At 36.2% G+C, this 26,077-nt stretch overlaps 3 protein-coding genes across 6 annotated transcripts in view; 2 read left to right on the plus strand and 1 right to left on the minus strand.

Annotated features, from left to right (window-relative positions):
- Window positions 1–10,377, plus strand: part of LOC145224031 (centrosomal protein of 83 kDa-like) — a 28,817-nt gene extending 18,440 nt beyond the window's left edge. Inside the window, exons 8-20 of the mRNA XM_080090449.1 lie at window positions 392–615; window positions 945–1,074; window positions 1,173–1,286; window positions 3,288–3,419; window positions 4,879–5,003; window positions 5,683–5,804; window positions 6,202–6,346; window positions 6,746–6,895; window positions 7,237–7,470; window positions 8,132–8,260; window positions 8,396–8,497; window positions 9,001–9,155; window positions 9,626–10,377. Of these exons, the coding sequence (XP_079946575.1) occupies window positions 392–615; window positions 945–1,074; window positions 1,173–1,286; window positions 3,288–3,419; window positions 4,879–5,003; window positions 5,683–5,804; window positions 6,202–6,346; window positions 6,746–6,895; window positions 7,237–7,470; window positions 8,132–8,260; window positions 8,396–8,497; window positions 9,001–9,155; window positions 9,626–9,810 (1,947 nt within the window). The 3' untranslated portion in view covers window positions 9,811–10,377. The remainder of the gene's footprint in view (window positions 1–391; window positions 616–944; window positions 1,075–1,172; window positions 1,287–3,287; window positions 3,420–4,878; window positions 5,004–5,682; window positions 5,805–6,201; window positions 6,347–6,745; window positions 6,896–7,236; window positions 7,471–8,131; window positions 8,261–8,395; window positions 8,498–9,000; window positions 9,156–9,625) is intronic.
- Window positions 1–26,077, plus strand: part of LOC145224033 (U3 small nucleolar RNA-associated protein 4 homolog) — a 39,168-nt gene that overhangs the window by 3,412 nt on the left and 9,679 nt on the right. Inside the window, exon 1 of one of the 4 annotated variants that reach the window (XM_080090453.1) lies at window positions 25,654–25,881. The exons of 1 other annotated variant lie outside the window; for it this stretch is intronic. In XM_080090453.1, the coding sequence (XP_079946579.1) occupies window positions 25,723–25,881 (159 nt within the window). In that variant the 5' untranslated portion in view covers window positions 25,654–25,722. Of the gene's footprint in view, window positions 1–25,653; window positions 25,882–26,077 lie in introns of those variants that run through there. 2 more of the 4 variants (XM_080090452.1, XM_080090456.1) reach the window with 2 other exon arrangements.
- LOC145222313 (uncharacterized) lies at window positions 11,677–19,909 on the minus strand. Its single transcript, XM_080088409.1, has 9 exons — window positions 19,855–19,909; window positions 18,602–18,765; window positions 18,383–18,416; window positions 17,470–17,553; window positions 15,845–15,898; window positions 15,545–15,628; window positions 15,325–15,399; window positions 12,708–12,961; window positions 11,677–12,483 (listed from the first exon to the last, which is right to left on the minus strand). Exons 1-9 carry the CDS (start codon window positions 19,907–19,909, stop codon window positions 12,301–12,303), a joined length of 987 nt encoding a protein of 328 aa, XP_079944535.1. The 3' UTR covers window positions 11,677–12,300.

Raw genomic sequence — 26,077 nt, forward strand, 5'->3', positions numbered from 1 at the left:
ATACATTAAACAGAAAGTACGTTAAACGAGTGCGACGTAAGTTTATATTGTGTGGTGATGGTGACATTAAAAATGTAAACAAAAGTAAAATTAAAAATATTCACTGCCCTCATTGGATGTGTACTGAGGCGTCCCTAGTTGCAAGTGAAAAGCTTATTGAACCATAACAAATACATTTTGCTTTCAAAGAGTCTAATTAACTGATTTTTGAACATTTTGATCTTAAATTATGTAACTGACATTTTTATTTCTGACATTCTTAAATATGTTAACAGCAATAATCTTTTTATTGCGTTTCATTGTTTCAAATTTGCACTATTATTGTTTCTATAGCGCTACCAGCGGATATTTTAAATGTACGTTGGTTTGTAAAATAATAAAACATTTCAAGATTAGGTTTTGGAAATTGCTGTATATGATGGATTCTGGCCGATCTTTGGCGGATTCTTTGGCACATTTGCGAGGAAATGTACAATTTGGTGAGGCACCTGCTTCTCCAGGCGGACCAGGTCAACCGAAAAGTGTCGTGGATCTTCAAAATCTTCTGATAGATGAACGAATGAGATGTGAAACTCACAGAACGAACTATCAAACTTTAAAGGAAGAACATAAAAAGTAATGAACATTAATAAGATAAACTTTCATGTGGTTAAGTAAAGCAAGCCATTTTTTAAATGCACTATATTTTATATGTGGGAAATACAGGGTGCTCACTGCTCGGAAAGTCATTGTGTTATTACAAATTTATTAACAGACTGTTTCACTATAAAATCCAAGCGATAAATATGAATGACAATTTTAAATTATGTTAAAAGTGACCTACGTTAGCATCAATACAGGCTTGAACCCTTCTTATTTTTATTTTTTTAACTATAAAGGACAGTTCATAGTGACTTTTTGAACACCTTGTAGTATTTCTATAAGCAACCTTTGTTGTGTATTAGATTACAGGATGAGCACATTAAAGTTCACAATGAATTGTCGAAAATGCACAACAATGGAATTGAATCAACTGAACAACTCCAAGCGCTCAACTCAGATCTACAAAACCAACTTGTTCACAGAAACAGAGAGGTTTCAAAATATTCATGACATTTTGTGGTGACATAGATTTGTTTTTGTATTCAATCTACATGTGTTTTCTGTATCTAAGTGACATTATGTTTTAAAAGCTTGAAGAAGTCCGCATGCAAGTTTTACATCCAAACAAACTGGAAATAATAAAAGCTGAAATTGCCAAAGAACTGGAAGAGCCGTTAAAAGCCCACATGGTGACGATGGATAAGGTAGATGAATATTGTTTGTGAAAGATATAGTTTTGCCGACATAAACCTTTCTACCATAAATTTTTGTTCAGAAAAGGTATAAACCAGGGGTTGGCAACCTTTGAGGTGACATATGCCAATTTACTTGTTGTTTCCATGTGTTAATGACCTCGCATGCCAATATTTTTCTAAATAATAGTGGTTCGTGCTAGCAGATATCAATAATAAAGAGAAAGTAAAGTGTTTTGTGCATGTAAGGCTGAATTTTAGAACAATGGCATGATAAAAACTTGGTTGGCGTGCCATAAAAAACACCTCTCGTTCTAACCTTGGCATGTGTACCAGGGCATGTCGACCCCTGATATAAACTTTACACACTTTGAAATTCTGCAGCTAGCTTCACTGAATTTTGGTTTGCAAATTCCACTATGCTTTGTTTCTTTTTTTTTCAGTAAGTAGAGAAATATAGAAGTGAGTACAACAAAGTTCGATACGAACACACATTTTTGAAAGCAGAGTACGAGCAAGCAAAAGCTGAACACAAAAGAAATCTGGAAGAACTTGGATTAAGGTAAATAAAAATGTTCTTGAAAATGATCTAAAAACAACAGCGCTTTTTTCAGGGAAAATTTTTGCAAGGGTAATTGCATGGCCATAGAAATCGTGCACATTAAAACAAATGTATTCAAAGAACAAGATTTTGGAGATGTTTTATAATAAATACTGTATAGCATTTATATGATTTTGTAAAACTTATTTTTTTGCTTGGTTAAAACAAGAATAACTGGACTACTTATGTGTGATATTTGTGAACAGTGTGTTTGAAAGTTGTAAATATTACTAATAATATTTATCACAGGGCCATCAGTTCTCCGTACTTGTGTTAAATCCTGTGTTTGATGCGAATAACAATCAACATACTTTTAAATCATGTTGTTACATTAATTTTTTTGTTACAGACACCAAGCACAGGTGGCTTCTCTACAACACGAGAGACATAATTTGTTGAAAATGCAAAAATCTGCACCGGATGTTGATGCACAAAAAATCCTTAATCTTCAGAGGCAGAAAAATCAACTGGAACAAAGGGTAGGTTGGTTGGAGTTATCAAGTAATACAAGTTGATGCGATGAGAATAAAGATTTTGTTTGGTATAGTAGAACTTAAAAATTTTTTCTTGTTTAACTTAGTAGTGTTTTATTTCTTTTTCTGTTAACCATAGTGACAATATTTAAGACCGGATTGCTCTCAGTAACACCAATATAAAAAAACTGTTTTGTAATCAAACTCGTGACTGTGAGTATGATGTCATTTGTAAGCGTTTGTGCCAGTGCTTAAACTTTAAGCTCGCAACACCGAAATCATAGTATGCTGGGCCCTTTGAAGGTGTTTACCGAAACCAGCCGATCACCAAGCATGTCTGCATATACGCTTCAGTGCTGGTCCCAGTTATGAAGTTATGTTCATCTTAACTGTACACTGTAGTATAGAAACAAATATGCAACAAAAGACATACTTGATTGTATAGTTGATTGTATCAGCTAGTTTGCAATTATTAGGTTGCTAACTTTGCTTCATCAATACTTATTTATCTTTATCGTATTTGGCAACAAATTTGAGAACTTTTAAATGTCGCATCAACAAAGTCATACAAGCTGTCTGTAGTAAGTTACAACCAACCAATAATTTTAGTGTTTGTATTCACCCAGTTTTCAGTTTAAACTTTTTACTCTTTATCAACACAATTTTTAGCTCTTCCGGCAGTTTTTTTATTTTTATATGCCAACGTTTCGATGTCCCATACGAAACACCATCATCAGGGTAATGACACACATTGCAAACACAAGTTATTATAAAGCGAAAAGGGCGGCGAAACACACACAAAAAAAAGGCGGTAGAAAAAATGCAGTGCGCACCAATGGTCGAGTGATATCACCTGGCTCAATGGTGCAAAAGCGACCGATAAGTTATCGGCATTTTTACTCTTTAGTTGGCATTAGTTCTGTCTTTTTTCTGTAACAGGTGAAAAATCTGTTGGATGAGATGAAGGAGGTTGGTAAACAGAAAGAACATTTGGCTTCGGAGGCCGATTTAATTCAAAGATCTCAAGCAAAAGATCTTTCTCGGCTTCACGAAAGCATCAAGCAAATTGAGGTAAGTGCCGGGAAAAGCGTTTGTTTAAAATAGGGCTTCCAACATATTTATTGCTCACACATGGTGAAAAGTTTTTGCGACGAATATAATTAGATGTAATGCATGGGCAAGTTTGTATCGCTTACCACACATATGGGCATTAACATTCTTTAATTGATGGAATTAGGGATGTTCAAAGTAGAATAATTGGGTATTCTAGAATAGTTGATGCGAATCTAGTATATCGAATCTAATTCTTATATTATTTTTGACTGAGCAAGCATTTAACAACTAAATCAGACCAGTTTAATACATTATAAAACATAGTTTTCATTTATAATGTAAAAAAAGAACCATACAAAACAAAGAAAACACTGGAAAAAAAAACTTTGCACAACTGCATTGAAACTAAATGACCCAAAATCCACTAAGCCAGAAAAATTAACACAAGGTTAAAAATAACTTTTACAATTTTATTTAGTGATTATTATTTCCTTCAGTAGAAGTAACTGTGTTGTAAGCATGCTGTGGTAATTTGATTTGTTGATGGTAGAGGACTGACATAGACTCCCTAGTGTACTAATATATAACGTTTGTTAACCTAAAACAACTGCAAAAACAGGCACCCTAGCAAAGTTAAAACATTTGGTGATGTAAAGCTGGGACATTGGGTGATTTTAAATTCTCCCAGCGATCTTGCAACACAAAATGTGAACTTTGCGCGTGTACTGACTGCATTCTTATGTTTGTATGGGGTTAAAAAATGATGCAAACGTCATATGTTATGGGATTATGTCAATGTTTTTGCGATATTAACAGACAATCCAACACTTCCAATCGCTGTCTAACGCCATGACCGTTAAATTTTTGTTGTGTCGGAAAAACGATGCTAGTAAGACGTTGCAAAAAGTCGCCGGTATGTCATTTAATGGCATAAGCATAATCACGTGATCAGATGCGTAACAAGTGCGCTAATCGTTATATATGCCTCTAACGCACAACCGTCGCTATGGCGTTGTTATAGCGACTCGTGCTTGGCGTTATAACGTTGTATAGCGCTCACTGATTTGACGGCGACGATACACTTGCCGTTTTGCAACTGGTACAATAACCGGGCGTCAACGTAAAAACGTAACACATGTGTTTACATTTTTGCCAACGACGAGAGCACACATTTATATCGGTTCCAATTACCCGATATAAACGGCAAAAATGGATTCGAATCTAACTGGATTCGAATCCAAAGGATTCGTTATTCTACTTTGAACATCCCTAGATGGAATACATGTCACTGATCACCACATATCTTGTTTTTTGCGAACCAACTTTTATTGAATTTCAGGCCAAGTTTAATTTTAAAGGTTCAGATTACTTTTTATGATGTTTGCGAATTTTAATCAAATTGTGCAAATTCAATAATAATTGGCAGATCTTTTATGATGTTTATGAAATATAATTAATTTGTGGAAACTTTGTTCAGAGCGAGAAGCGTTCCACGGCGATGCAATGTGAACGACTCAGCAAAGAACTGAGAGATAAAAGTGAACAAAACTTGAGGCTGAACCAACAGATCCAAGATTTGAGCAAAGAAGCTGCTTCATTGAAGTAAGACTGGGTTGGCAGGAAATATGGTTTCCCACTCAAACAACAAACAAACTATTTAGTCACATTAAACCAGTGGTTCTCAAACTGTGGTACGCCTGAACTTTTCTGGTTGTACGCGGAGCTTTTGTGTTCCCTAATTTAAGTCCAATCTAAAATTGCAATTCAACTGACCCAACTGATTAGCACTGGTTTAAGCGAAACTCGTGTTTTTGACATTCTTTGAAATTGCTAAATATGCTAGCCAGGTTGAGAAATTGGGCCTATTTCTTGGTCTGTTCAAACAGGGTTTAGGCTAGGTGGTATGCAGCAATAGAGAAAGTTATCAGGTGGTTTGCGACCCTGAGAACCATTGCATTAAACCAAACTACATAGTTTTGCTCATGTTGTTATGGCAACAACAAACTTTTTTTAAGGAATACTGTTTATTAGGGATAGAAAACCTGTAGCCATATTAGGAATTTAATTCAGCTAAATGTGAAAATGTTTTCTACTGCTGAAATCATGTAACTCAATGTAAAAAAATGTAGCATTCCCAAAAAATCACCATATTTGCTGTGATTTAAATGTCTGTGCTTTTTGTTCAATATTGTCATATTTTTAAGTGAAAAACATAAATTATAAATCAAGTGTAAAACGTTTTTATTAGCTGGTCTTTCTGATTTAAACAATATATTTTTAGAAATATAGCAGATGAGGAAAGCCACCGTCATAAAGTTGCGTTGACGAATCAGAAACTTGAGTTTTTGCAAAGTAGAGGTGAACTGGAACGGGAAAAAGAATCTCTCTCAAACAAAATGCAGGGTATGATATATGTTAGCAGCATTTACTGCTTGCATTTAAGTCTGTTCAAAAATGTATATTACCATCAATGGGTAAATTTGACTACCAAACAATTGAAACACGTTTTTGGAAAATTTTTGTTAAAACTTTTGTTTAAATTTTGTTTAAAACATAAATGTTAAGATTTTAATTATTATTTTGCAAAACATTTCCGAACAACGTTTAATGCAAAGTATATAAGCTGTTGCAGGCGTAATATTAAGTTTATACAGCTATTCCGGCAAATGTAATTTTCTTTCGACGTTTCGACGTCCTATACAGGCTGCCTTCATCAGGGTAAATAACACAGGATTAATGAGAGTTGTGCAAAAATATTGGCAAAGTACAAAATTTGCAGCCAAAACTTTTCTGTGTGCAGGATTGGAAGCTGAACTCGACGTCGCAAAAATATCGATTAACAACCACCAGAGGGAGGTAGAGGAAATGGAAAGAGATTTTTCTCGAAGGTTGCAGGAAACAAGAGAAGCGGAATGGACGAAAAATAACCAAATGCAAAATGACAAGTAAATATGAAACAATTGCAATGAAATCTTTCATGTGTTTAGCATAACATTGGAAAGGTTTCAGGTATTTCTAGCATTTTAGGCAGCAACTCTTTCAGTAAATGACTTTCTTTTGCCTAATGACTGTGCCAATTGATGTTAATGAAAGTAATGGTAAGACTGTCATAGATGAAATATTTGACCAGCATGTACATAGACAGTATATTTTACATTTACATTTTGCCTTAATATTATCATCAATACAAAGTATGCTGACTAATTTTAACCTCAGCCTGTTTCTACTATTTGGCACATGTCATTGAAAGTTTTCATAGTAATAGTTTGTCGGAAATCTTTATTGTTTTGTGAAAAATGTTTTCTAGCAAATTTATGATTTTTATTTATTCTTCTGATAAAAAGAGTTCAAATGGAGGAAAAATGTCGCGAACTTGAACAGCGCCTCCAAGCGGACCGTGAATCACGTGATGCTGAGAGACAAGAAATCGAAGAAAGACAAAAACAGTTCGATGCAACCGAATCTGCGATGAAATCGGAAATCTCAAAACTACAGTAAGAAGATTCCTAAACATAATATTGCCTCATATTTCCGCTTCTTGTTTACATTTTATTCGTTGAAGAAAACTTTTAGGAATGTTCACGGATTCTGGACAAACCCGGCTTTAATAATTCACAAACATAAACCTTGTTTGGAAAATATATTAAACAGGATTCTTTCCCAAGCATTGTTCCAGTGTTTCGCAAAATATTTTGTGCAACTTATTTATTGTGGACGATGTTAAACTTGTTCAACTTGCTTCAGACGTTCCAACACATCCCTAATGTATTATAGATTCAGTTTTGCCCGATTCTTACAACCAGGTTTTATTGCGCCACTTATTTTTTTTTTGCAGAATTCGACTCGAACATGAAAAGGAAACTCGTCAACAACTCGAGCGTGACCGCGAAGAATGCGCATTGTTACGTCAGAAACTATCCGATTGTGAGAAACAACTTCAAGCTGTGACGTCATCGAAGCAGCAGGTGTTGAGTGAAGCAGAACGATCACGTGACGCACTTCGAGTTGCGCGAGCAGAGGTTGAGAATGCGCGGGAGCAAGCTGGGAGGATTCAACTTGAAGCTGAGAGGCGAGTTGTTATCATGGTGTTGTGGGAGATTTGCAGGGTTAATATGCGACACGATAAAATAGTGCTACCCAAATTTTATCGACGAATTCCTCACTTAATAATTCAAAACATTCTAATTCCTCCCCAATAGACCACATAGTAGAAACTAAACCAGTGGTTCTTAACCGGGGGGGAAGCTGGCTCACTCCTAGTGCAAATAATTGTGTGGAGAAATTTGAGGATTTTAGGTTCAACTTGAAGCTGAGAGGTGCGTTATTACGATGTTGTTGTGGGGGAGTTAATACGCGACACTAGTTAAAGTGGTTCCTAAACTTTATCGACGAATTCCTCACTTAACAACTCAAAACATTTTCATTCCTTCCCTAATAGATTGCATAGTCAGTTTCAGCAGGCCACCATAAACTTTCTTTTCTGTTGTTTACTCTTGTTGGTTCCATACAAAGAAACCATGCAAAGATCATTTAAAATTTGATCTTTTATCAACTTCTCTCCCGAAATTTCAAAATTCATCCCCGATTGAAACCACTATATATTAAAACTGTATTGTGCATCCCAATGCCAACTTGTATGGTGGACCCATCCCACTGCAGAATGTCATTAGAAATATTCCAAAAAGGTAAATACCTTAAAGGACTATGATTAAATGTAACATTGTACAAAGGTCGCAAGAAAATGATAAACTTGTTTGGATGGAGGAAAAACATCGAATGCAAAGTAAATTGGATCAACTCGAACATAAAGTGAGGAGGAGCAGAGAGGAGAGTGAGAGGAGCAGCAAACAACAACGCAAGTATGTTGCGTCATAATGCGTGTTTGTGACGTAATTAAAGCCTGTAGTTAGTGCTGTTATTAAAGGAGTTGACACAGATAGTTAAGTTTATTAATTAACTAATCTGTAATGTTTTAAATCTTGTTGAATTTCCAGAATCAAACACGCATTGATCGATAAAGTTCGAGGTTTAAGAAGCAAAGTTGAATTGTTGGAAGCTGAGAAGGAACAGTTTGAAATCCAGCTCAAGACCGGCAGGTGGGGCTAAAGTGCAGTCTGTTTTCTATGTTGCTTTTATGAGCGAAACTGGCTGCGTTGTCTGTTTGTGGACCAGCCTTCGAACTCTACTCCAATAGTCCTGTACTTGACTTTTGAATTATTGCTGACTTAAACCGGCTTAACACAAAACTTTTATTTGATCGATGCTTTGTTAGATTTGTGGGTAGAACTCTTGACGCAGGAACTCACAAGACGCCCGGTTTAGGAATTTCCGGTAGGTGGCGCAACAGAGCATAGGCGTTTACGGCGACAATAACTGAGTCAGCATGTTGCAAATTGCTGTATTACTGTCAGCATAAACGCCTATGCTCCGTTGCGCCACTTACCGGAAATTCCCAAACCTTGCGTGTTGTGAGTTCCTGTTTTAGTAGTTTTACCGATTTGTGAACTTACAGCTTTGAGTAAAACAAATCAACCTTATAGAAAGCAAATCTCGAGTTGAATGACCTTGAAGGTCCTACCAAGGTCACATTGTGTTGCAGACATGGAGTTTCGATGGAAGAATACAACAAGATGCGACGGCGCATGCGCGAACACCGACAACGTCACAATGAATTTCGTCGCGCGATCGGATTATCCGAAACATTACCTCTCCTCTCATCCACTGTAAACCAGGATATGACGTCATTTGGTGCAAGTACGTCACGGTTTTGCTCAACGCGTTCATCTTAAATATAGATATATATTATCAGCAGAGTTGCCATCGACATGGACTCAATAATAAGGACAACCGAAAATTTTAATTTTTTTTCGAACCAAAACATTTCAAACAAGTCTTTTGTATTTATACGAACCACGTCATATCACGTGCCATATTTTTTTGCCAAGGAACAATTTGTTTCAGCAACTCCTCGTTCGTAGAAAATATTTTGTGCATCTCACAACAGCTCAGGTCTATAGGTTTACTTTTACTTGTTGCAGAGATTTGATTTCTAATTATTGAGAAAATAGACAAAATAAGGACTCAAATAAATAAAATAAGGACGATAAATTTTTCTTAGACATTGCCCTTTAAAATAGGGACGGAATGGCAACTCTGATTATATAAATGTTCCATATTATGAAGCAACAAAGACACATTGTGATAAGGTATTTCATCTTTTGTAGACGTCACAAACCTATCTGTTTTGGCTGAAAGAGACGAATATCGGGAAGAAATCAAACAATTACGTCACCGCCTCGATGAATTCATCCGAACCGCGACAGACAAAGAGAACTGTGACGTAACAAACGAGAAAGCTGACGACAATTACGAGAATGACGAATTCGCGTCCACCACAAGTAGTAGCTGATGAGATTTCGAGTCTGTTTATTACTGTGATGTACATTGGGACCTTAACATACATTTAGTAATTTCAAACCCAAACCATTTCTCAATACATCACAACACAAATTATTTGAAATAAGACTCTGTGACTTTCAATACCTCTCCCGTAGATTTTGTTGGGTCGAATCGAGCCTGATCTATTTGTGCGAGAGACAAAACCAGTGGTGGGATTCAGCCGGTTCGCACCAGTTCTATAGAACTGTCTCACAAATTTATGGCGATCACCGAACCGGTTAGCGTTACTGGTTACTGTCAATGGACCTTTTGTAACAGAACCGGCTGAAAAATAACGATGAACGAATCTTTGGTCGAATGAAAATATAAGGGGTTGCTATTATGTTAGCAAAGTATTTTTATTTTATTGATCGATTTGTGGCAACAACCAGATGCAAAACGTCACGTTTCTATCGTTTTTCCGTTCGCAGTAATGATCTTTTTTGTTTTATAATTGCACATTTATAATATTTCGTTTATTCGTTCGTTTTGTCCATGTTTTACGCCTGAATAAAGAACGCTCTTTATGAGTCCACAATTGGATCATTGTTCAAAAATTCGCATTTTGATTTTGTTATTTTCCACCTCAAAGAGAAGTTGCAAAGCAGTTTACAACTTTTTTTTCATAAAGTACAAATCGTGCAAGACATTTTTTTTGCCTCAATTTTTACATAAATAATCGGGCACTGGAATTCTGCTATGGAGTTTTTAAATAGTGCTTGATTTAGTTTGAATGAACTGTTGCTGCCAGGCATAATGTATCAACCAATTTGTTTAGTTCTTCCAGCAGTTTTTATTATAATATGCCAACGTTTCGATGACCCATACGAGACACCTTTATCAGGGCAATGGCATAAATTGAAAACAGAAGTTTTTTTTTCACCGCCCTTGTTGCCTTATAATAACTTTGTGTTTTCAATTCATGTCATTACCCTTATGAACAAGGCTGCCACTCCTTTTTTCACAAGATCTTGGGATTTCAGTGCTGAGCTTGGGGTCTTGGGAAAAACTATTTAAACTTTGGGTTTTTTCGAAATTATCCGTTAAAGGTTCAATTAATAGTTGTTGCGAACAAAAGTTATCATTTTGCAAAAATCATCTGTTTTGTAACGATTTGCATTACAGTGGTTCATCAATTTTGTGTTCGAAGCCGTGTAAATTGATTGAAATTCCCTGTCAAAACTAGTGAGTCAGGCCAGTAATACGATATATCATGTGCCAGTAAAAAAATGTTTTTGTATTTTTCTGGTATTTCTTAGCGTCTTTTCAAAGGTACATGATGGCTGGGACCTGCTGTAACTATAAAGATTATGTGGCTTGCGCCAGCTAGGATTTAAACTGTGTATTTTCCAATTTTTGGTTATCTTGGGATTTTTTGACAAACCTTAGGATTTTTGGTGAGTGAACCTTGGGATCTTAAAATTCTCAGTGGAAGACTTGGTTCAGAGCAGTGATTTTAAAAAGCAGTTTACCTGTACTTGCTTATTACACCTAAGGTTTCTATAACACAATTGGTGATTTGTCAAATAAGCTTTAAGTACATTTTTCGTGAGAATTAACAACACGATCAAAGGGGCTCTTATACCATCGAGTGTAAAAAAAAAGAGTGTGAAATTTAGAGTTTTATTCCGGTGTGATATTAGTAAACATTTTTAAGGCGTATAAATGGTCAAGCGGTTTGGTATTTTTGATGATGAAATTGAACGCAGCATTTAATGTAGAATTGAAACATTGATCTACTTTTGTTCACATTCAACGTAAGATGTTGGCCTTCATGCTCTGGTGGCTGTCAAACCAATATCCTACTGGTTTTACTTTAAACCGCATAAAACACATATTTGCAACAATGACATGAATTTATTAACAATGAAATAACAACAAGTTTTGTACAACGCGCTGTGGAAGAATAATTAAACAAACACACAAAATAAATGAGAATTGTAATTTAGATAGAAGGTGGTCGTAACTCTATTATTTCTCCTCACATCCCAAACTCGCTATTTTTCTACTCCAGCGCCAAATTCGACACAGCGCAGGTTTCAATACATTGTGAAAATGAATTTAGTTGTGACAAAGTTATACCTTTATCATGTCAACAAACTTATGTACATTCAGGTCGGTTAAAACGAAAACTCAATGAACAAAGACAAATTGTGATATTTTTGGTGCGATTATACATTTTCAAAAAGATTTTTTTTTAGATTTACAAAATAGTGTTTGTGACAAGGTTATACAGGTATAATATCAACAAACATATAAACATTCGGATTAGATAAACAATAAGCCGGCAAAAAAATTAGATTTTGATAATTTCGGTGCGATTATTTATCTTGGTTTGCCTGAAAGCAACAATCCTTTCAAGCACATATAAGTTTAACAATGATGTCAGTTTTAATCAATTTCTTACAGATAAAAGCGTGTAACTATTTGATTGTTTCTAGAAAACAACTTGAAAGTTGATTTACAGGCGACAGAACGGCACAGGGTGTGAATTACTCTCGGTCCATGTGAACATCCCGGTGTATGACGCAGTCCGTGTAGGTTTGGTCCCCACAACCCACACGATACCAGGGCTGTTGTTAGGATAGCCGCTATACCATCGTGTGTAAACACTCCCACCTGTGGAGCTCACAACATTTCCATTCTAAACAAATAAACGTTGATTAGCCACAACATGAAACCAGCTAATCCATGTATACACGACACGCTTAATTAAATAATTTGTTGATACTAAACATCTAATTATACGATTATCAAAGTTAAACAATTATCGCATTCACGCTGCTCTGATTTTAAGTATTTTAATAATTTAAATTTGTTTGTTTGTTTTTATTAACATTGTATCCTTCACAATAAATTGCCGCTCACCGTGTAACTTGATGCCAACCACACTTCAACAAAATCGGTTGTCGGTCGATCAACGTATTTCACCCAAGCTTTCTGTATGTATTTGTATAACACGTCGTATTGTTCTTCAGTCTCTATGTCAACCAATGTGGTTCCGTACAAACTACAAACATTTGCAGCTGCCGACTTTCCACCGTGACCACCGTATGTTGCTACAATCCACGGTAGCCAGTAGCAATGATCTCTGTACACGACTCCCGCACATATTCTTTGTTCTGCCAATAGAAAGAAATTTCACATTTACAAAGAATTATTTTGTTAGAATGGCGAACTTATTGGTCTGTTTGTGTCAATGTTGTTGCAACTGCGCTAAATTTGAGGTAATTTGAGATTCAGAGGAAGTTTATTCGCACGATATTGCGCCAAACGATCAATGTTGGTTACTAACTTCAACTGTTAATAGTTTATGACGTCATATGTAATTATTATTCAGTGAATGCTTTTTACTGTTACGCACAATACGATTATGTTACAATGGCTTTTAAATGCTTTAAGTCAGGGATGGGCAAACTTTTCAGTGCAAGGGCCGCATTCAAATGTTTTCAATGTTATGACGGCACAGTATATCTAACTCAAAATATTAACATAGTGTATTTCCAGCTAAACACAAATACGTTTGTTGTCACTTCATTAATCGTACATACGTTGTACATACGGTTGAAACGCAACAATTGTAATTGTTTCAAAATAAACTGGCATTTGTCGCAACATACGCTAGTGGGCGGTAGCGAGATGGCACCGCCATTTTGGATTTGTAAAACTCGGGGCCTATGGACTACACTACGTATTTTTGTTAATAAATTCTTTGCACCAAGATTAAACAATGCGCGCCGCCAGGGCTGCCACTCCAGATATTTTGTTGCTAGATCTAGATAGTTTTGGTTAAGGCTAGATGGAAAAATTGGAATCTAGATGATGGCTTTAAAATGTAGATAGTTTTTTAACGTTTGTGAAGACCATAGGAATAGTACAAGTCTACAATATAGGAATAGTACAAGTCTGCAGTTTATACTAAAAACCTTCATATGTGTTGTTTTTTTGCTAATATATTGCATTAAATGAGATTATTTTAAGTTTAGATATATTTATATTTCCATCGAACAAAAGTGGCAGCCCTACTAGCCGCTATTAGTATCCGACTTTTAGTGTTGTGCGGGTCTGTGCTAACGATGTGTAATGTCCGTTTGCAAAGTACTGTACTGTACTGCAAAGTACTGCAAGTTTTGGCGTCAACAGTGCAAAGTTGGGCTGTATTTGATAACGTGAATCGCTCTTACTTTTTTTCTTCGCTGTAACAAATTATCCAAAAACTAAATCGTCGTTAAAATTGTCCATCTATTAATTATGTTCATGGGTTCTTGAAGACCCACAGCAAACGTCCCAAACAGAACAAAGAAATTGTGTCAAGTGACTATTTGCAAAATACCGTGGAGGAAACAACAGGCTAAAGTATCTTTGTGCACGTAAAAAGTTTCTGTGTTTTGTCCATGGGTGTGGAAATAATATTCGTATGAAAACATATATATAGGTGCCCTTGATTATATTTTGCAAAAACTGTAGGGGTAAAAATTCTTGTAAAGCGCGGCTTACAATTCAATAAATACGGAATTTGGTTTTGGTGCAAACGTGAAAATTACATCACTATAGCGATGTATATTAAATGTATAATAGTACAGGATTATTGCATTTTTTAATAAATTGGCGTCATTTAGTTTTGTAAATTTTTTTTATCAAAATCACTGTACGGCAGGCCTATTAAAGGCGTTGTAACGAATCAGCTGGTCTCCCAAGCATTCCCATATATGGCAAGGCATAGACTAGAAAAAATGGGATTCGAACCCACGACAGGAGTTTTTCCGGGACTCGCGCTCTACCACCTGAGCTACACAAGCTCAGTGGAGAATCCGCCGAAACTCGAATCACAAGCACCGTTGCCTGCCTCGTATGCTGCACATGTCAGCTTCGTATTAGGGGATCGCCAGATGGACCAGTATCAGTTAAGATGAACATAAATTCATAACTCGGATCAGCCCTGAAGCGTCTATACAGACCAGCGATTACGACACACTCATATATAAATCACAGTACGCCAGGCCCATTGAAGGCGCTATACCGAATCAGCAGGTCACTAAGCATTCACCACCGTATGGCAAGGCGTAGGCTAGAAAAATCTAGCCTGCTGTGGGATTCGAACCCACGACAGGAGTCTTTCCGGGACTCGCGCTCAAATCACAAGCCCAATTGCCTTGCCATATGGGAATGCTTGGGAGTTTGTTTATACAAGTATACATGCAGCATTAGGACTATTAATAAGCCCAAAGGAGCACAAAAGTTTGGCCGGCTATAAGCCCAAAGGAGCACAAAAGTAATAATTTTTACAAACCGAATATTCGGTACATCTCTAGTTTGAAGCCACTTTTAGCGAACCACGAATGCAGGTATTCATTCGACTGCATGATTCGACTGTTGTTGTCCAACAATTATCAAAACCATAAGGGTTAGTTTTGATTAGAAAAAGACCGTTTTTCTAACCACATTCCCACCATGCATGGATTAAATTAAAGCATATGTCAATAACTTTCATAATTTATATGTTCCTGTTTAAGTGTTTCCAAACCGCTTGACACGGAACTCAGATTTCTCCCGAGTTGAACTGCATTTTGGTTCAAAAAGGTGGTTACGAAAGTGCAATAAATGTTTTAGCAAGATAAACTTATGCATTCGTAGGATTGCATGTAGCACACCAGAGCCTAATACACTACCACAATATAAGGCAGTTGTATAACAAAGTTTTATACCTTCCAAAGCTGCCAATGTTGTTTGAATAGATTCAATGCTGTTGTTTGTTGCGATGAGACGACTCGAATAATTTGCACTTATTGCTGGGTGAAAAAAATGTTTTAATGTGGATACACGACAAGTGTTTAATTATAATTAGAAACCGATATTTTATCTCTCACATCACTGACAATTTTGTTTGTTACATGACCCAATCTGAAAGTACAAGCCTGAAACCTAATAAAAACTTAAAATTAAGAATAAAATTACACTTTTCGAAAAGTGGTCAAGTGAAAACGTAAACTGCGTCTTTGTTTTACCTTGAACGTCGAAAATTCTCGCTTCCATGGTTGTCATATTGTGCTGCAATGTACCTAAACAAATAAGACAAATACGTTATAATCAATTAATTTGTAACAGGCTTTTATGCAATGCTGACACAAACGAATGTGTTAGTTAGGAGAGGATAGGGACGCTTGAAGTTAAGATTTATTTCAAAGACCTATTAGAGAGGCTATGAACTATGGAAACGTAGACAGCTCTCTATATTAATCACGTTCTCAATGCAGGACCATGAAAAAACTATCGGGTAGTGACTCACTCTAATAGATTGAAAGAAATCGAAAGTAAGAAGTGAAACAGTATTGTGTAGCAAACACGGAAATGTGCATTGCAGAGTCTTCACCATAATAAACTTGCGCAAGAAATATTTTCGGGGTCCTAATTATTTTCGGGAAATATTTGTAAGGAGCAAAGCCAAAAGCTTCCCTCGCATAGCTGTTTACGTTGTGATATTTTTAGAAAAACAAGATTTTTTTTTATTCCCTTCAAGAAAACAACAACAACAAAGTTAAAGTACATTGCTTTAAACATATTTGCTAAATTAAACTAAAGCCATTAAAACAACAAATATATCTCTATAGGGGCGCTTGAAGTTAAGATTTATTTCAAAGACCTATAAGAGAGGCTATGAACTATGGAAACGTAGACAGGTATCTATATTAATCACGTTCTCAATGCAGGACCATGAAAAAAACTTTGATTGTTTGAGTTCAACACTTGTTCAAGATTACAAGCCAAAATTGTGATATTAAACCGACCATTCGCTTATTAGTACTTTATTTAGGAGTCGAAACGTAACCAGCAACCTGCTTCAAGGAAGTATCTTAAATACAATGTACAATTTTTCATGTGGTTGTTTTGACAAGAAACGCTAATTAAAACTTTTCGTGTCGTTATTTCAACCCTATTTAAAAATCATTCTTTTCACAAAAACTATCTTGTCGTTATTATGGGGATCAATCATTTTGAGGAAGTTTTTGTGTAAAGCAGTTTATTTGGTGCAGGGGTCACGTGATGTTCAAGATGTTTTGGCTTCGCTCCAGCTCTGCTTTGAATTTTGTAATTGAAACAAATTGTTTGCAGTCATTTGTGGCGAACCACGAAGGCAGTTTATTCGATTACATGATCGAATTACTTTTTATCTAACAACTAGCAAAAAGGGTTATCTATGTTTAAAAAAACCACCGCTTTTGAAGACACATTCTCACCGAGCAACACTTGAAATACATTATTGGCTCAAGATTTGCAATGACACCATTGCATATTTGTATAGAATACAAACACATTGCATTGCATGTTTCCGGGTTGAAAATCTTGACATCTAGCAAATGTTGGGCTCGCTAATGTTGATAGTTTGTATGTTGCTGTTTAATTGTTTCCAAATCGCTTGACACGGAACTAAGGTTTCTTACGAGTTGAATGTCTGGTACACGCCGTTACGAGTGCGCAATAAAAGTGTTTGCAAGATATGAGGTAAGTTCTGTGTTCAGTACAGGCTATTGATAATGTGTCATATTAAAGGCCACGTACCAAATAGATTATGATCGATTTAATTTTGAAAATTTTAAGGGACATTTTCGGTGACGTGCTTCCTTAATCTTACTTTTCCACATAGTTAAACTTTTCTCAGCAGATTGAATTGCTTCAGTTGAACTTTTGATTTGTTTCAACAAGGTTGTTTGCAAAGCTGAAAAAATACGTAAGTATAAATTAAGCTGATTGTCATTTTGAAACAGTTTTGCAGTGACTCAGTGACACTGATTCGCGTGTCTCATGCTTTAACACTGTTGAATTTTCATGCAATACCAGCTTTTGCAAACTACGTATTTGCTTTGGTAGATGTACAGTGTAGTCGAACGTTTCAAACTTTTATTCATTCCAAAGACTTTCTATATTGTCAAATTTTGCAACAAAAAAGTATAGCATTAAATCAATTATTCGCTTCATGACAGTTTTATCACCATTCGAAACTCAACAAATCAATCTGCGTCGAGGAACCATTGTAGTTTTAGTTTCGTTTTGTGCAATAGCAATTTTTCATGTCGCTATTTCGGGATCATTCATTCTACGCAACCTTTTCATACTGTTACAGCTTTAGATCATTCATTTTGCGAAAACCATCGTGTAAAAGTGAGACGAGGGGATTTTGTTAAATCCTTACAAAACACAGTTTTTCATTAACTTACGACCCTAATTTTTCGTGTAGTTTAAAATGCTGGTGATTCACAGGGTTGACTGACAGAATGACCACGAGGTTATTCGCTGCCTCGCACGCACAACTTTGTGTTACCGTCATCTATTTTGTTTGATTTAAGTGCAAATAAACTAAACTAAACTATCTACAGCAAAACATCGGCATACTTTGAGTAGGCATAACTTTAAAGACTTGTTATTTTTTATCATTGTAAGTTGACCTTTGGGTCGTTTGTGCCTCTCAGTTCGAAGCAAACAACTTTTACAAAGTTTAGAAATGTCGGACGCTAACACAGTATATGAATGAAATGGTCCAGTCTTACCACGTCTTGTTTCCATTTCCACTTTTGCAGAAATCTGGTGAAAAACAAATGTAATTTTTATGTGTCGACAATTCTTCCTGTTTTTAAAAATGTTTCATAAACAATATATATATCGCTAAAAAAAGAGTCTTTGGGGATATTTTGCCTAAAAGTTTTCTAATGGAAAATTACATTTCTGAACTTTGATTGCTGAACAAATCAACTTTTGCACAGTCGTACCGAGAAATAAAGAGCGACAAATCCGACAATGAAACTCAGCAGTAGAAAGATTAGACTCAACCACATCAGTTTTTGGACGCTTTTCTTCGTCTCCCTTATCATGGTTTCAAGTTTTTCGTTGTTTCTCACTCTGGAGGTGCTTTGCTCCGGTGGTGGACAATTTGCTACAAGCACAAGACAGCAGGAATATTACACACGGCATATGTAACTTGAATGACCAAAGAAGTTTATGCGACAAGTAACGTTTAAAAGCTTATAAAACCCGAACTAATTATGTTCTTTTCAGCATGGTCAATACAGCGCAAATGCGTTACGCTACCGACTTCAATATAACTAGTCAACAAAAACAAAGACATATTGCAATTACACTGCTGTATCTATATAATTAGCTTTGTTATAAGATTTGAGAAGGGGTAGAGAAAGTTTTTCGTAAAACTATTTAACAAAAAAAAAACCAAAACAGTCTTAATAATCGGAAAATGCGATTATTGCGTCAAATTTTTCCATTGTAGTGTCTTTGTATGCCGTTGTTTTCAATCATACTGATATAGCACCGCTGGTATTTTCACTACACTGCCCTTTGTATCTTTATGTTATTTACGACATTTACAGAATTTTTATGTGGATAATGGTGCGAATGCACAATATTTCTATTTATGCAATACTTTTGTCCATAAAAGTTCCAATAGTGTGGCTCTCAACCTACTAAATATAATTGAACGTAAAATAGCTTTAAATAAAAACTATGATGGGCGCCGAACAGGGCCTTTATAGTGATTCAAATTTGTATGCGGTCCCACATTTTAAACTCAGTCCTAATGCGAAGATGCTTTTAAAGTCCAAATTAGGACCGAATATATAGTTTACCATCAAGTTAACCAATTTGCCAATAAGCCTACACGAAAGATATGCAGATTTTATTACATACACAACAAAAAATTAAATATACACCATGTGCGTGCACACAATTATCATTTAGCCATTGATTCATTTATTTTTATGATTTTTCAAAAGATAAGCGAGAAACTGACCCACAACCGACAAAATGCCCAGTCCGACTCGCAGTTCTTTACGAAAATTGACTCGTTTACCTAATCGCTTATAATTCTGGCCTCGATATGATTTAGGTCGGCAAAACATTATGTCAAGGCAACCAAAAACAAAAGTTAGCTTCGCAAAAATAAAAAGTTTTAACTGAAATTTAAGACTTAACTCAAACTTTCCGCAACTTAAACAAAACCAACCCTACGTACCATATTCATTTTCAATCATTTCCATTCCAGGCTGGTCACGGTTCTGTGTACTCATTGTCTTACGCAGTTACTTGTAAAGCTTATCACTTAGACAGCGTATAACTCTTGATACTCAGCAGTGCTTTTATATGCTTTAATTGGGCCTGGAATAGTTACAGCGCGTTCTGCTTTCTATACGGGCAGTGTCTTAACGAGTCTTTCTTCTTCCGCGTAGAAATGCTTAGTCAGCATTTTATTTTACACCGGAGGGGATTTCCCACTGCCGTATGGAATGACGCTGTCTTACTTTTTAATGACAATGACTCTTTATTGCTCTCTGGTGTCAGTATTTCAAAATAGGAGCTCTAGAAATTGTTTAGCAGAAATACTCTTTGTTAAATTAAACGCGGACACATGGAGATAAGAATATGCAAAAATCCAGGAGAGTACTTAGTTGAGAAGTCAAAAAATGAGAAGTTTTCACTTCCTTCCGGCGCTTATGTGGGTTTAAAATTTCAGTTTTAATATTTTTTTAGTATTTTTGAGAAAATACTAAACTTATTATAAGTGGTTCAGAAAAATTAATTGTTGTAGGTGTTGTACACAAAGTTGTAGGAATGTCTGAAACCACGGCCCAAACCCAAAAGAAAAAGCCCGAATACTCATCAAACCTGAACTCGGTGAAAAAATCCTCACTGTAACTTCGGGCCCAAATCTAACCCGTTCAGCTCAAATTTAATTCCAAACTCAACACTGCCCGCCATTCCACTGTTCGATCAATGCTTTTGTTTGTTGCTTTGTCACTATACATTATTCGTTTTCTTTTTGCTGCGAATAATATTTCTTTTTTATTTATTAACTTTTCCGTCACTGCTTCTGCATGTTGTTTCGTCATTTTATGTTATTTACTCCCTGTTTGTTTATCTTTGTTATATTGTTTTTAACTGGGATTCCCGATCTGCTCCGTTTCAAACGCAACCACCGCGCCCACTTGGCATTCAAGCTCGTTGCCCTAATTATACACACTTTCACCTTTTCCTTTTGGAATATTTGTTAGTTACCTTGTGGCATAACTGGTGGCTTTTTTCCTTCTGGCTCCATAACGAGAGGGCGTTACAACTGTGATCCGGCAGACTTGTTTGTGCAAACCAATTGGTCTCGTTTTTTATCGTTTTTAGTAATACTTAAGACCCTAACAAATATAGTTCAAAGGAAAGCCAGTTGTTTGGAAGCTGTTTCGAGCACCATAAATTTTCAGTTTTGTGACGCAATTTTTAATTTTTTGTGTATGATTTGATTTAAGTCAAGTTAAAATTGTATAAATTCGTTTCAGATAAATTAACGAAGAAAAGTTCGCAATATGCAAAGAGGTTTGACTGGCATTTCTAGGTTATTTACTCTTCCATGCAAATTGAATTAAAAAACTGCTACTTACCGTTTTGGAAAAAACGAAATTCCAGGCGTGTCATTGTAAATCTCGGGCAGCTGGGTGCAAAGCTTCCTTTGAAACAAAATACCTCGCAGTACCTATCAACGCCTGACTATGTCAAAATAAATCATCGATTCCGACTTAGTTACTCCGCATTCTGCTTTATCGGCCGAGAGTTTTGTGATTTTGGTTCTCTGTCGCTGAGAAGTGTCGGAGAATATTTTAGATAACACGGATTAGGTTGGGGCATTAGAAATACATTTTGGGTTTATTTACAGAACGTCACTTCAAAGCATTCTTCGATTCCCGTTTTCTTTTTTCTTTTAATATATAGACTTGCGTGCATTCCTTCCTATAAAGATTCGTTTTGTTTGTTTTACGTTTGGCCAACGTAGTTTTGCTTGCAGAGAGTACACTTAGCCACGCAAAGATGATAAGAGCGTTACTATCGGACTCGCAAAGGGACGCAATGGAAACAAAACAACACAAATCAGTTACTCTTTGCGAAATGTGCCTCGTGGACTACTTAAAATGCGGTAAAATCCTTTTGGCGGTGTTTATAGCGGCTTTTAGTTTGCCAAACCATTTGTCTTCACTTATATTCAACAAATATAATACACTAATACACTACCATAATAACACTACCATAATAACAGGCAGTTGTATAACCCGTTTTACCTTCCAAAGCTGCCAATGTTGTTTGAAGAGATTCAATGCTGTTGTTTGTTGCGATGAGACGACTCGAATAATTTGCACTCATTGCTGGGTGAAAAAAATGTTATAATATGGATACACGACAAGTGTTTAATTAAGATTAGGAACCGATATTTTATCTCTCACATCACTGACAATTTTGTTTGTTACATGACCGAATCTGAAAGTACAAGCCCGAAACCAGATAAAAACTTAAAATTAGGAATAGAATTACACTTTTGGAAAAGTGGTCAAGTAAAAATGTAAATTGCGTCTTTGTTTTACCTTGAACGTCAAAAATTCTCGCTTCCATGGTTGTCATATTGTGCTGCAATGTACCAAAACAAATAAGACAAATACGTTATAATCAATTAATTTGTAACAGGCTTTTATGCAATGCTGACACAAACGAATGTATTAGTTAGGAGAGGATAGGGACGCTTGAAGTAGAGATTCATTTCAAAAACATATAAGAGAGGCTATGAACTATGGAAACGTAGACAGCTATCTATGTTAATCACTTTCTCAATACAGTCATTGTGCAAATGTTTTTTTTTTGCTTTTGTTTAATTATTCTATTTTCCATGTTTATCACTTAACTGTGGAACTTTTTGTGTCGATTTTTGTGCATACATATCCTGATTATTCTTTTTGGCGGTATGTGAGTAAATCCATTAGACGATTTAGTTTAGCAAGACCGGGAACTTACTACCCCTTGTCGGTTAAGGCCATGCAGTCAACGCATATTCGACAGGCGGAAGTAGCCTGATTGGTTAACAACTTATTTTCAATGAAGGCAACTATGTCTCATTTCAAATAAAAGGTTGTGTTTGAAAGGAACTAAATTTCAATTGCTTGTTTTTAACTTATCCCCAACGCAATCAGCCAATTACAGAAATGCTTTAACTGAAGCAACCGCTTCATTAACAGAACCCTACAGTACGCTTAAACAAGAAATAATTGATTCAGTACATGGGGGGTCGAAACTAAACTGGTTAAAACAATTAAAATTTATTTCGTTCATGTCGCCTGATGAAAGACCTTCTGCTTTAATGCAACGTTTAATTGCAGCGTGCAAATACAATCTCAAAAGTGTCGCAGTTACGCGTGATTTGTTGGAAGAACATTTCACCTCGCTAATGCCAACAGATGTCCAAAATATCATTAAAAATTTTGAAACCCTAAAAGATTTGGGAAAATTTTCAGACAAATATTTTGACCCTGATAAAGTAAACTCACCCAGGGATTCGAACAATGAACAAATAGCAATGCTAACCGCTAAAATGGTTGAAGTGTTAACTTCTATATCTCAATACAAACAAAACCAGTCACAAATGTATGCCCGACCTCAGGCTGCGCAATTTCAACCCCAAATAAAGCGAAATAACCAATTCAAAAATTACAATCACAAATCGCGCAATCGCCAAAAAAAAATTACAATATTTCACAGAACGGCAATTTCCCAAGAGGTTTTGCTAACGGTCCGCGGCAATTCAGGCATCGAGCGCCCGCCAATTCTTATTCCCATCCCTGATACTTCCAACCTCAAAATAGCCAACGCTTCCCTCCACGGTTTCAAAACCGTGCAAACTTCTATGGATACCGTCACAAAAACCCTAATTTTTGTTACTATCATGATAGATATGGGAAAGATGCATACAAATGCACACAACCCTGCAAATTTGAAGAAACCCAAAATATAAATGCAATTAAGTCGGTTGGAATAGACATGCATACCCACATGTCCAATTTGTCAAACATAAGTCAAGGAAATGAAAATTTACCTCACGTTTATGACACGATAAACAATCAAACGTTTTTAATAGATTCAGGAGCCACAAAAAGTTTTATGCCTGTTCCTCCAAATGAAAAGAATAATGAGTCACAACAGCTTTTCGCAACTGCCAGTGGCACCCCTGTAAAATGTTATGGAACAAAAGAAATCGAAATTAATATCGATTTCGGCCCTATGAAAACTCTGTTTTACATTTGCAACATAGACTTTCCGCTTTTAGGATTTGATTTCCTGCAAGAAAAACAACTTAACCTTCAACCACATTCCAAAACCCTGCAATGTAGCAAAACCGGCATAAAAGTTGACCTAATCATAAAACCTGACAGCGGGTCACAAATGCCTATTTTAAACGAACAAAAGTACTTACAACTTTTGGCTAATTATCCTGAATTGACTAAAACGTCTGATTATCGTGCACCTGTACGACATCCGGTAGAACAACATTTACCGACAACAGGTCGTCCCCCAACCTGTAGGGCACGCAGAGTTCATCCTGAGCTTTACAAACAAATGAAAACACAAATTCAAGAAATGTTGAATTCAGGTTTGATTAAAAGATATAATTCCGAATACGCGAGTCCATTACAAATAGTTAAGAAGCCAAATTGAAATGACCTAAGGCTCTGCGGCGATTTTAGGGATCTCAATAAACAATTAAAGAAAAATAATTACGCACTTCCGTCACTACGAACGGCCTATGAATTATTACATGGCTCTACCATTTTTTCGACCCTTGACCTTAAATCTGCTTTTCATCATGTCCCAATTCGCCCAGAGGACCAAAAGAAAACTGCCATTCGAACACCTCTTGGCACTTTTTGTTACACACGGTCCCCTTTCGGATTATCAACTTCCGCACAGGTGTTTCAACGCCTTATTGACCTTGCCCTAGGTTCATTGCAATTCTGCTATGCGTATTTAGATGACATAATCGTATACAGTCGCAACGAAACTGAGCATATGGAGCATTTAAACAAAGTCTTCCAAAAACTTAATGAATATGGGTTACATTTGAACATTGACAAGTGCCGCTTTGGCCGCAAACAAGTCAAATTCTTAGGCCACTTGGTGACGCCAGAGGGTGTACAACCAAACCCAGATAAAATTGTGGCAATCAAAAAATTCTCCCAACCGGCCACGACCAGACAACTAAGACGGTTCATCGGCATGTGCCAATTTTTTGCCCCAAGTGTACCATTGAGGGTTTGGAAAGTTCACCGTGCATACAGACCACAAAGCAATTGTTGATGCATTTAATGCAGACAAACCACGCGAAAAAAAACCTATTTACATGATGACCGATGGTTTTTCTATTTACCTATGGTCATGCTAGGTTTACGTTGCAATTACAAGGAAGACCTTGGCACAACGTGTGCTGAAAGCACGGTGTTGCTAAGCAGGTTACGAAGGCCATTTACTACACCTTTGTACCCACAACAGAATGTAACGCTATTTCCACGACAAAGTATGACAGAAAATTATTTGTCCGGAAAACACATGCCCCTCAAATGTCTTTTGACAACAAAGATGCCACAAAGTCACAAACGCAATAACTCGGTTTTGAGTTTCCAATTTGTAATTTTGCGAAAAAGCATAGTTAAGCTTAGTGAAATTTCGCTTTATACTGTTTACGTAATTCGTATTGCAAGTTTAATAATTGATTTTTCGCAGAGGCGTAAGAAAATTTACAGATAAAACTTCGGGAGAATTGAAATCTTGTTTTGAAAGTTTCAAATTGTCGCTGTCGGTTAGTGTAGAATCTAGATTATATGCTGACTGCTTGGATCACTTGCTTGACAGGTTTTACACATGGCAAAAAATCAGACAGGGCTGCTTTGCAAAAATATGTTTGCAAAGTTTTAAAACAGAACAAGATATTTTTGTGTGGAATTGTCATCACCAAATAAATTACATCTTGCATAATGACAGCAAATGTTCCACAGATAATTTTTGCTGTGAACTTGATTTAAGCATGAGTAGTCGAATTGTGCATCGATGTCGATTGTTTGACTTCACCCCATCTGCTGTGCAATGTATGGCAGTTTCCAAGTTGTCACATGATTTAGCTGTGGCTCGATCCGATGGAAGTATTGAAATATGGAACACTTGTGGAAACTGGTTTATAAAAATGGTAAGAATTGTTCATTCAGCTGTTGCTGCCAGGCATAATAACAACCTTATAGAGCTCTTCTGGCAACTGTGTTTTTTTCCCGGTGTTTCGACATCCTATACAGGTCGCCTTCAATTATTGTTCGTTAAGTTAAACCAACTGTCATTTGATTACTAAGCTGACAAATTCAGCACACACTTAAATCAGACGTGAATAT

This window comes from Phallusia mammillata, chromosome 4 (assembly GCF_965637545.1).
Source record: "Phallusia mammillata chromosome 4, kaPhaMamm4.hap1.1, whole genome shotgun sequence".
NCBI classification, from domain to species: Eukaryota; Metazoa; Chordata; class Ascidiacea; order Phlebobranchia; family Ascidiidae; genus Phallusia; species Phallusia mammillata.

Coding starts and splice junctions, on each gene's coding strand:
- LOC145222313 (XM_080088409.1), bottom strand. CDS start 19,909: ATGAGTACACAGAACCGTGACCAGCCTGGAATGGAAATGATTGAAAAT. Junction 15,899..17,469: donor AAGTTTAACTATGTGGAAAA/GTAAGATTAAGG, acceptor TTATTTGTTTAG/GTACATTGCAGCACAATATG. Junction 12,484..12,707: donor GGTTGGCATCAAGTTACACG/GTGAGCGGCAAT, acceptor TTATTTGTTTAG/AATGGAAATGTTGTGAGCTC.